We start from the raw sequence: 11,978 nt of genomic DNA, 5'->3' as shown, positions 1-11,978 counted from the left end.
TTTGGCCAAACGAATGTATTTAAACATAAAAATTGCAAAGATTTGTCTTTCGCCAACTTACAACTTAAATGTAAATCTCTCCCTTTTAGAAATCTTCCAACGAATTTGTAATATGTTGAGTACATACAATCCTTTTTTCTATGTATGTTGTAACCCCTTCTTCCTCCTGTTTACTTATACTCACTTTCTCATTTTACTTTTAATGTCATGCTATTATAGTCATAAGACTATCGTGGCATATTTTAAAAGGGAATATGATATTGTATAGCCGCTCTCAAAACAATAACTGAAACATATATTTATTTATAATCGTGTGCATGATCATAAAAAAAATACAGTTTGATTGATACTCGATAAGCCAAATGATAGACACAATTAATCAAGAAAAATCCACAGCTCTTTTGAAAATTCTGTGCACTGAATTAAGGTGATAAATCTAGTCAAACAGCAATAATAAATATCAACAAGAGACATTATCTAATGTTGGCAAAAAAGGGTATCCAAAGTAAAATTTTGGAACCCTAACTTCTGATAAGCCTATACTGTTCTCATCATGTTCCTATAATCTAACACTCCCACTTCACTAATATACAAAATCCTGTCTCTCACAAAACTAACGTGCAAATATATCTTGTGTCAATTCACAGCTTGTTAGAGATACAGCAGCTGGAAGAAGATGAATCTACTATGTAAATCAACACCGGGGGTAACTTCACCGATAGACATGACTTTCCCATCCTTTCTCACACCATCATGTACAAAAGCGTACCCTCAAACTCATGCCCCGGAGAAAATCAAATTGATCAGTCATTACACAAATCCCAGAAGCAGCTAATCCAGTAAGGCCCTCTCCACAGTGGAGGGGAAAAAAATGAAAGAATCACAACAGTTAGCAGCTGAAGTTCATGTGTACTACGAGAATAAGAACGGTTAGCAGCTGAGGTTCATGCGTACTACGAGAATAAGAACACCACCTACTGACATGCACACAGATCACGTTACTGAGGATGATCTAGAATCTTCAGTCTTGTTACTCCGGCACATGCAATCTGGACAAGGGAATGAATATATTGAGTCATTTGGTCTTTTAATCTCAATACCTTTTGAATCACTATGTGCTCGTATATTAAGCATTTGCCGCTTGAAGCTCTTCCACCTGGAAGAGGAGCACATGGAAAACATACACTGGTCAAAAGCACTGCAAAACAAACATACAAGACTGCATACTGTGCCTAACTAAATTTTATAGCAAGTTAGAAAAATGACCCTTCAAATTAAGATAACAGGTAAAGTCACCAGAACAGCAATGAAACACCAGAAGACCGTGGTATTTCTATGGAATTAAGTAAAAATAGCCAGCATCATTACCGTCATGGCCATGGGCCTTCAACATTGTAATACCCACTCTTTTATTTCTATCCCCATAACGGTTTCTTTCAGTTTCTTTACAGGCACACTAGAGAGGTCTCACATAAACTGGAAAAAAGATGGCAGAAATGCTAACCAAAAGCTTACCCGATATTGGGATTATCATATAACAAAGCTAACTTCCTTTTGTCTGGCCTGATGGTCCTGGAGTGTCCACCATATAAGTATCTTCTATGGCCCAACAGAAAATGGGGGAAATTGCCTCCCTGAGTTGTCACAAATACTTCACTATGAAGGCAAACAGTATAGTCTATGGCAGCCATCCTGGAAGAGTAATTCTATAAGCAATAACTTGAGTCAGATGGTAGCCAAGGTTTTGTGTGTGTTGGGGGGAGGGGAATCTAAAAAGTCTGGAGACGGCAAATCAAACAATTTAAACCTGAAATGGAGCTAGTTCTTCTGGGGTTGCCAGCATATCTTTAGTTTGCAAAAGAGGAAACATTTCTAATAGTGGTTTCATATGTCGCTCAGAGTCGTATATTTTTCCAGATGCTAAATAGATGGATGTAGTCTTGTCAAATCCCATGCCTCTTAACATCAAACCAACCTGATAAAAAAAGTGTAGAAAATTAGCCACGAAAATGATAAAGCGCCAAGGAAAAGCAAAAACAATAAAAAGTTGATATACAGCAGTAATGCTTGAGAGGTAAAGCCCACAGAAGCAAGACGTGAAACTGCAGTAGATTTTATGAGAATAACATATAGTAGTTGGAATCTTACTAAAAAGCTAGTCACAATCATGCAACTCACCTAAGACAGTAGATATTGACTAAAGAAGACAAAGAAGAAGAATAATCCACACACATTTCCAAGGTATCCTTCTCACACATGATTGAACAAGGAGAAGAAATTTTCAAAAAAAACAACTTACCGCTAAGTATACTACTCAAGTCTCACGAGTCACTTCATAGATATTTCTTGGTGAACTAGGGGAAGCCAACAAAACTAATACAAGTAAAACCAGTGCAATTATATACTGATACCCACACATCATCTCATAAAGATCCCTGTGCCTAGCATAAGTATACACTAAATCTCAGACAAAGATAGGAATTCACGAACTGAAATTAAGATCAGGTACAAAGAAGTGTTCTCCAGAAAATTTTTTTGGACAATATGGATTGTAAAGAAAACTTTTCTTAATGAAGGAAGTCTCACAAAGGATCAGAATGCTCTGACCAGGCCAAGAAAGTACAGGCATACCACTTATCTGAAATATAACGTGCTCCTTTTACAAAAGTGCCTAACTTCCTATGTGCATAAGATATAAAAGATATAAACAACATGAAAGTCAAGCATCTTGAAAAGGGCTGACAATGACAAGATATTACCTCTAAAGGAGTTAAGGGACACTTGCCATTAATCCTGATAGCTCCAGGACGAATCACACGACCAGGTTTTGTAAATTTTCCCTTCCATCCTCTCTCTCTTGCAGCATCCATGTCCCTTTTTTCTTCCTCACCACCATCATATATACAACAAGAGAAAGCCACCATATCCTGCAAGAGAAAGTGATCAAGGCTCAATATCCTTGGAAATCTAAGCTGTGGAGCACATAAACAATCAATATATAGCAGTTCCACATGAAACCAACCTCCTCAAAGCGGAGATGCACAGAGATATACTTGCCACTATTATTGGCACTCCGTTCTTTCATTCTTGCAACCAATGTTTCCCCCAAACTCAAAATAGGATTTGAAAATCTAAGGGCTTCATAATTTGCCAGGCACCTAAGCCGCTGAACGGCTGGAGGAGCATCAAATGATAAACGGTTTGCGAACGGGGATATTCTGATGAGCCTGAGCGCATGATTAGATAACTCTTAGCAAAAATGGTGGCCATAAATAACAAAACAAAATGCTTCAAATATGAACAAATGAACCTATCAATTAAGCATCAAAGAATTGGCAAGGAATATATATGTATTGCTTGATTATTCTCCGAAGCTATTGAGTGTTTAAATAACTATTATAAACTAGGAAAGAAATCAAGGCTACATAATTACAAATAAATAATATCTCTCTAACTGAATCTTTACAAATATGTATGATAATGGCTCAGAAAATTAAACAGGAGGCTCCTTTCTGTACAAAAGCAAAACACTTCCTGCATTTTGTTATCTTCAGTGGAGAGACCACTGTACAAGAATAAGATGAAAGATTTCCACTAAGAATTTAGGTCATCACCCAGAAGGATCAGTATCAAACATAAAGCACCAGGTCCTCCGCCTAGACCTTTCTTTTCTCTTTTGTGAGTCACAGTCACCAGATAATGGTAAACATGGAAAATCTTTTGAAATTAAAGAAGGAAGGGTGATACGTAGGTTGCATAAAATTTAGGAGAAGACAAATCTAGTTTCCAAGCTGGAAAGTAAATCAGAGTTGTATTTCACAATGAAAAGCACCAACATTAGCTTGCTATCTTTCTGTCATCCCAAGAGAGAAATGCAACAAATCAAAATAAGTACCAAACATACCTCAAAACATGAATTTTAAAGCAAAAACCCCAAGAGGAACCCATAGGAGGAAGAGCAAGCACTCCAGATGTATATCATATAATCAATTATGAAACTACTTCAAACTAGAACTAAGTATGAGTTTCCATAACAAGGACTCCATCGTATCATCACAAGGATAAATCTCGTATCAATAATTAGGCCTAACATCCTAAGTAAAGGCAGTTCAGCCTACGAGTCAAAGCGGTGACAAAAAAAATGTCCAGGAACTCACTTTTCTTCAAGCAGCTTTGGAAGAACTGTATCCCTGTAGTAACTGATGGAGGACCAAGCCTTGATCCTGAAGTTGTAAACATTGCTCATATTGTAATCAAATCGTTCCATAATATAATCAGGAATCTTGTCCACCACTCGCACATCATTGGCTAGGGATTTGACAAAAAATTCTTCATCATAGATATCTCCAAACTTGCTGCAGAAAAACAACCGTGGAGCATTTTTATGATTTGCAATTAAAGAAGATGCAGAAGTAGATGGATGTTAAACTCAAGATTGGTCAAGAGAATGGCCATGCTTAAAACAAACTAAAACCCACTATCTCAGAAATAGTTATACGACAATCCACCACCAGATTTTAGTTTGCTTCAACAATACCTCCAAAGGAAATGGCATAAACCTAAGGTATAGATTCCCAGACTAACAAATCTGTTCAAATTCTAGAGGTACTGAAATCTTTTTTGCGGCCATTTGTGATATATTCAACTAGAGGTACAACAAACAACAACAACCCAGTAAAATCCCACAAGTGGGGTCTGGGGAAGGTAGTATGTACGCAGACCTTACCCCTACCCCAAAGGAGTAGAGAGGCTGTTTCCGGAAGACCCTCGGCTCAAGATAATAAGAAAAACACAAAGGAGAAAATATTATATTCACCACAGAGATCATAAGAAAAATAAGAACATAAATTGCAGAAGGAAAAATGCAAAACAAAAATGATGGCTAGTAAATAGGTAGTACATTTCTATTAAAGGGAAGTCAGTTCTAATGAGCAGGTAAAGCATCTCAAGAGCTTCAACACCACCAAAAACAATATACCAGTGTAATTCCACAAGTGAGGTCTGGGGAGAGTGAGGTGTACGCAGGCCTTATCCCTACCTTGTGTGAGATAGAAAGGTTGTTTCCGATAGACCCTCGGTTAAAGAAAAGCAATTTTAAAAATACATTTGAAAAATTCAAGGGTAAAAATAGTTTTTAAAAAAAAAAGCAAAGATGGTAAAAGAAAACTAAAAAAATTAGTAAAGCATCTCAAGAGCTTGTCAGCACAAAAAGTAATGAGCAACCGCCAAATTCCTGAGTTTTACAGTATATAAATGTTCGTCTAAGGAAATACTACATTACTCAAACAAACAAAGAAGATGAAAGAGCTGGCCAACCTTGGATCCCTCCAAATGCTATGAAAATGGAAGTGTGGAATGACCAGGGTCGCATTAAGATAACCGGCCACAGAAACAGCATTGCATATCTGGAAGCACAAAAGCAACAATACTGATATTAAACTACTACCATCACCCAAGCAAAACTTCAGCAATTCAAGAACAATTATCTTTGGAACTAAAGGACATACCGATGTCCTTTGCTGATTCAGACCACCATTTGCTTCAATATAAAGGTAACCATTTGATTCAGGCAAACCTGAAGATATTCGACGTAGTCCAGTGTTATCAAAAGCGAAAAGCATAAAAAAGCTCTAAGGTCTATTGGAGCTTTAAGCACAATGCGCAAAAAAAAAAAACGTAAGCTTTAATGAAGAAAGGCGCAAATGGAGAAAAACGACAAATATGTATGTGTATTCCAAGACTAATATCTATAAGCATGAATACCAAATATATGGACAAAGAAATTAAAGAAAATTTATGATAAAGTGAAATATCAATTGCTTAGTGCCGCCTCTTCAAAATAACACTCATTGGCAAGGAAAAGTATGTCTTAGAGCCATGATGATAATACTGAAGCGTCCGCTAAGCAAGGCGAAGCGCTCAACATGTTTTGAGCCTCGCTTCAAGGCTTAAGCGCGCTTTTGAAACCTCATCACAAGTATCCTAGACCTACCTTACAGGGTGCTCAGCACGAGTACTTGAAACCTTAGCATTGGTACTCACTATCTACTCGTGATCCGCAAGGATACTTTGGACCTTAGCACAAGTTCTTGGAAACTCAACACGGGTACTTGAAACCTCAGCTCGAGTACTCGGTACCTACCTGAGCTCAATACGAGTTCTTAAAACCTAAGCACGGGTACTTGAAACCTCAGCATAGGTACCTAGAACCTTCACGACCCAAAACACTACTCTTTATAAGAGTTCAATCTATTAGAAATAGGCTGAATAGACTAATAAATATCTATACTTGCACTGATTTGACATCCTGGCCCCTCTACTTCACATAATTTCAAAATGATACTTGTACTTGTTCAAACGTTATGTTTTAAACGCCTCTGACTGTTGACTAAGATTATGAGGCAACTATTTATCTGAGTTGGCACAATTGCGTGATCCCTAAATAAGAGGCTGCATCGTATATTTTTATTTTATTTTATTTTGCTTTTTAAAGAGTTTTCATCCCCAAACTACATTATTGAACGATGGAAGCTTCAAGAGTTGGGGTAAAAATTAGGTTCTTATTTAATTTTCTTCAGTTTAAATCTCACTGTTATTGCTGGGTATTAGTTACAAAATTCCTTTGCTACCATTAGTGGATCTGAGGTTGCTAAGGTATCGTTTCCGGCAACTAAAGCTTCCACCGGATAAACCTTTTTTTAATCGTGTGACATAATTCCCTGTCTCACAAACTAATTCAAACACACTATACAATTAGCACCTCCTTGAAGAGGACCCAGATACATTCATACACCTGACACAAAAAATTCACCTGCAAATTGCTCCAAAAAAAGTACATAAAAACAAGAATAAGCCCACTACTATTCTCGATTCTTAGGCACACACCAACACCCGTACCTTCACCAATCACCATTACAAACAATCTCCCTCTCCAAATAATACTTTCAAACACCACCATTAAACAGATCCTATAGACACCAAAACATACAAACTCAATTTTCCCTCACTTGAACATCATAATTCTCCACCATACTCTCAGTGTCTCTCACCAAAAAATCCCACTAGAGAATGCCCATTTTCTCACATCTCCATGTAAATCCCCAACCTCATCAAATAACTTTTGTCCACCCAAAATTATGAATGCTTCTCTGCCAGGGAGGAATAAAGGTGAAAGGATGGAAATTTTGGGAAAGTTTTTCTGAAAAGATAAAAGAACAAATAAAGAGAGAGTGAGGTTCAGGTTATCGGTTATTTGGTTTGAGGCATGAAAGATGAGAGAGAGTATACAAAAAGGAAAAATCAATAAAGGGTTATTTTATTAGTTTTTTGTAAAGATAGTGAATGGTGTGGCATAATTTATCTTATGTGGATTCTGACATTAGCGCGATTGAGAGACAGAGCATCTGAGGGATTTAAAACACCCAATTTTGAACAAGTTCAAGTGTCTAAATGAAATTCTGTGGAGTAAAGGGGTCAGGATGTCAAAATGGAATAAATATAGGTGTCAACTAGGCTATTCTGCCTTAGAAATAAGAAAATTTTAGATTACAAGAAATAAAAAAAAAAGTTATTTGAATAAGAAAACTTATCTAAATACCGAGGTTCCTAGTTTCGACTAATTATAGAAGAATATTTTGTATTATAAACCTAAACATATAGGATGAGGTCATGAACCTGAAATTTTCTAGCATATAACCAGTGGCGGATCCAGGATTTATAGGTTGTGGGTGCTTCACTGATTTAGTTTAAATTCTAGATGGCCAAACGCGGTCATAGTGGGTGCTCATGGTTAATTATTGAAGTTTTTAGGTATTATGTATGGATATATTACATAATTTGGCCAAAGCCAATGGGTGCTTCAGCACCCATATGTCCAAAGGTGGATCCGCCACTGCATATAACTGCAGTAGTTATCTTGAGTTTCAAATTACGATAAGATTATGCATTGGGAAACCTCCAATATAACCTGAATGGCCGAATGCAACCAGAGAGTTGCACTTACTATATGAAGAATAATTAAGAGAGAGAGAAGCAACATAGTGTACTAACGAGGATAAAAGATAAGTTTGATTCTCCAAATTTTCTACCTCCTGAGGATTTGTTAATGCACGGTCTCCATTCACCACCTCTGTAGGAGTTTTTCCATATTGTTGAAATCTACAGGAAATTTGCACCTCTAGTTAGTAGGATTGTAAAAGCATTATATACAAAATTGTTTTCACTGCAAGTACATTTCACAACCAGCTTCATTACCAACATTGACATCATGCATCTTTATGAGAATTTGAATTAAAATATCAGGAATCATAAAATAACATCAAGTTACAAAGTACGCACTTATTGACAGATGTACTGCTCTGAATTAACAGATGATGAAGAAGGAAAGATGAGGAGAAAATTCATAGGGTAATAACAGTACAACAACTATAATCAATGGCATTGATCCACAACAGAGAAGAGCCAAATACACTCAGTCTTATAGATCTAGACTAAACAGGAGCAATCCTAATTTGCATTGGAACTAACTCAGTAATCCCCAAAAACCCACAAGTCACTCCAAGATAGAATTTTTATCATCAAACAAAAAAAAAATAGAGTCTAACCGCATGAGCAGTGGAATTATCGGAGTCCATTTCAGGTAGAAGCTTGGCATAAAGCTGGGGGCTCCGGTAGAGGGACCCGGGAGCAGGGTGGTGCCTGATGTTAGGAACAACATCAAACGATACAGTCCCCATGTAAAACAACATCCCCGCTATGTAGAGCAAAGGAGCAAAGAGGAAAATCCCCTGACGGCGAAGCAGAACCGATAGAATGAACCAAGCAAGACGATGGGCGAGGGTTCTCTGTCCGGGTTGACCCGATGTAAAACGGGCGCTGGGTTTGACCCGGGATCCACCACCACTATTACTATTACTAGTGCTGCGTAAACGAGGCGACCGAGAGCGGGGGGATGAGGGCGTGGATGGGCTGCTGTGTCCACTGCTCGGTAGCCTATTGTAAGCGTGCATATCGACAATACAATATCGCTCAATTACATTGCATTCTATATAATTTTTCCCAATCCTTTATCTCAAAAGGGTTTTCGAGATTTACAACAATATTATTGTTTTTCCCAACCCTTTGTTCCTCTCTCTCTCTCTCTCTCTCTCAAATTGGATTTGACATTAGGGTAGAGAGAGGGAGGACGTTGAAGAAGAGAAAATATAGCCAAAGTGTTAAACAATGGTGAAAATTTGCGAAAGAGAAAAATCGCAGAACTGAGGAGAAGGTGCGCACGTGACCTGACCAAAAAGATGGATGCAATTAGCTAGCTGTGATGCAAAGGAACGCACGTGCCTCTCATTAGTGACGGAGAGAGAGAAAGACAAGCGTGTGTATGTATATATATATATATATATATATATATATATATATATATATTGTATTTCATATCCCTTGTATTGTTGTTATTTATTATGCATTTTTATGGTACTAATATATCAGTTCCTATTACCTTTTTGAGCTGAGTGTTTCCTGGAAACAGTCTCTCTACCCTTCGGGGTAGGGGTAAGGTCTGCGTACGTATTACCCTCCCCAGACCCCACTTGTGAAATTATACTGGATCGTTGTTGTTGTTGTATATATTATCTGTGTTTCTAATGTCATGTTTGTACGGCAAGGTTTAATTCCTTCCTCATAAATTATGACAATTGTGCTTTCTAAAGTTACTATCTTAGTAAAATTTGATTAAGAATATAGTGGCTAGAGGAAAGGTGGAGTAATATCTTTCATTTACTTAAAAAAGAAAAAATGGATAATACTGTGCTTTTATGCATAAATTTGATTCTAATATTCTTTTAGGACATTAATTGTGACGCTTACCAATTGTAATTTTGTTTACGGCCGACTACAAAAGGCTTAACCTTAACAATTATTTCATTCGTTCACTTTTACTTTTCTACTATGAGCTTTGCATATTCCTTAAAAAATAATAAATGAAATGCATAAATTACCATTAAAGGCGGCTCAAACATATGTGTGGCCTAAAGCCAAAATTTAATATGAAACTTAAATTTTTTTAATAATTTTTTTATTATCGATTTCCTCTAATAATTCCTTTTCAATTGATAATATAGCCAACAAATTTAATTAATCTTGAGACATTGTTAATCTTAGGTAAGATTTTATCAATTATAATGTTGAAAACTTCTTTTCTTTGAGGCAACTACTACATAAAAACTTTATTTTTATACGAAAAGTGTTAAATATTATTTTTTTAAATACCTATAAATCTATCATTCTTAAAAAATGTACTTGGATGTACATTAGAGTCGGCCCTGGTTACCATAATACTTGTATTAATTGATGTATATTTTTAATAAATTTGAAAAAATAATTTGAAATGAGTAATTAATATTGTATGTATAACAGAAAAAAAAATTATCTTATCTTAATATGTTAAAGTGACAAGTAAAAGTAAACGAATGGAGTACGTTTTACTAATATCAATGGTGAAAAAACTGCAAAAGTGAGAAAGATATTTAGAAAATACCAAAAATGTAAGGTGATAGATTACATGAATAAATAGGCAAGACGAAAGGGGAAACGGAGGCATCAGCTGCTTTCACAAAGGAGTTGGCAAACATGTGAGTTCCTCTGCTTCTCCAATTCCTACAGCTATCGTGCCTACTAGGGCTGTTCATTCGGATCGGATATCCGAAATTCGAACCAATTCATTCAATTTCGGATTTTAAATTTCGGATTGGATCGGATTTCGGATTGTGTTTATTAAAATTTCGGGTCGGATTCGGATTGGTATATTTTAATCCGATTCGATCCGAAATTCGAAATTATTATGGCATATATAAATACTACACTTTAATTTCGGATAGTCGGTACTTCATTTACATCAACCTCCAAGTTATTACCTTTACAATTGCTAGATTTAGCTGTATTGACACTATAGTACTCTCATAATTGCATAAACATGAATTTTTCTTAATGTATTGCCTCTTTTACTAAGAAAATATACATATTAGTTTAACTTTGAGGCATAATAATACGATCCGAAATTCGATCCGATCCAAACTTTAAAATCCGATCCAATCCGATATAATTCGGATCGAATTCGGATTGCATTTTTTAGAATCCGAAATCCGAAATTCGAATCCGAAATGTGCTAAATCCGATCCGATCCGATCCGTGCACAGCCCTAGTGCCTACTGTCACACCTTTCCAATTAAATAACAACAACAAATTCAATGTGTAAGTAGAGATACTATTTTCGCATGCCTTTCTAATTCATTAATGGTAATAAATTTCCCATTCATATCGTTTTCAAACATTTTTTTTTCAATTGATGCTTTAGTATTCAAGATATGGGTTTAACCCATCAGTATTTTTACAAAATTTAGGCGTCACGGTTGTTTGTGGTGTTGCAAACTGGAAAATTTTACATCTTATCTTTTCTATTGTTTCTTTACTTAATTAACTATTCAGAGATCTGAAGTTGAATTTTGCTGCGCTAAGACTTGGAACCTCGCTGCCCGAAGTTCCATTTCAACATTCGCTTCTAAGCTTCCTCTCCGCCTCACTTCACTCGTAGATCTGATATTTTCGTTAAATTTCGGTTTTATTCATTATTGATTGTTTTTTAAATTAACTTAAGGTTTTATTTCATCTTTTTTTGCGCTCTCTTACTACGGGTGGGGTCTCACCAGTGGTAGCGGTGACAACCCCTCCCCCCTTTGTTTGGCTTCGTGGTATTTTGTGTGTATTTCAGGTTAGGGCCTGCGGCTATTAGTGGCGGACGGGACGTGTGTGTGCAAACATTAAATAACAACCCTGGCGAGTGTCAGCAAGGGGCGGCGGGAGTTTGACGCAAACGTGCTAGGTGGCCGCAACATCGTCGTATATACCAATATAATTCCCAGGTTCTACTCACGGAAGTTGGTACCTCCCGTTTTCCTGTTTCCCTTTGTTGTGTTAGTTAAATTGTT

General features: G+C 36.6%; 1 protein-coding gene across 2 annotated transcripts; it reads right to left on the bottom strand.

The window, feature by feature from the left end:
- Positions 1–399: 399 nt before the first annotated feature.
- On the bottom strand, positions 400–9,259 carry LOC104233685 (protein ESMERALDA 1). Of its 2 annotated transcripts, none has more exons than XM_009787116.2 (10): positions 8,604–9,259; positions 8,088–8,157; positions 5,508–5,575; positions 5,317–5,405; positions 4,158–4,355; positions 3,023–3,227; positions 2,760–2,927; positions 1,808–1,975; positions 1,516–1,706; positions 400–1,156 (listed from the first exon to the last, which is right to left on the bottom strand). In XM_009787116.2, exons 1-10 carry the CDS (start codon positions 9,006–9,008, stop codon positions 994–996), a joined length of 1,725 nt encoding a protein of 574 aa, XP_009785418.1. In that variant the 5' UTR covers positions 9,009–9,259; the 3' UTR covers positions 400–993. The 2 variants fall into 2 exon arrangements, 1 of the variants encoding a protein (XP_009785418.1); XR_011403032.1 differs by having other exon boundaries at positions 1,079–1,156; positions 1,516–1,692; positions 8,604–9,224.
- Between the last annotated feature and the right edge of the window lie 2,719 nt (positions 9,260–11,978).

Source organism: Nicotiana sylvestris, chromosome 10, assembly GCF_000393655.2.
Source record: "Nicotiana sylvestris chromosome 10, ASM39365v2, whole genome shotgun sequence".
Classification (NCBI taxonomy): domain Eukaryota; kingdom Viridiplantae; phylum Streptophyta; class Magnoliopsida; order Solanales; family Solanaceae; genus Nicotiana; species Nicotiana sylvestris.
The sequence above is the reverse complement of the archived record's forward strand: the minus strand, read 5'-3'. Positions and strand labels throughout refer to the sequence as shown.

What these genes read in the sequence shown, in the direction of transcription:
- LOC104233685 (XM_009787116.2), bottom strand. Translation starts at nt 9,008, where the DNA reads ATGCACGCTTACAATAGGCTACCGAGCAGTGGACACAGCAGCCCATCC. An exon ending in AAGAACTAGCTCCATTTCAG is followed by an intron (nt 1,707 to 1,807) that starts GTTTAAATTGTT and finishes TATTGCTTATAG; the next exon opens with AATTACTCTTCCAGGATGGC. An exon ending in TATGATAATCCCAATATCGG is followed by an intron (nt 1,157 to 1,515) that starts GTAAGCTTTTGG and finishes CTCCTCTTCCAG; the next exon opens with GTGGAAGAGCTTCAAGCGGC.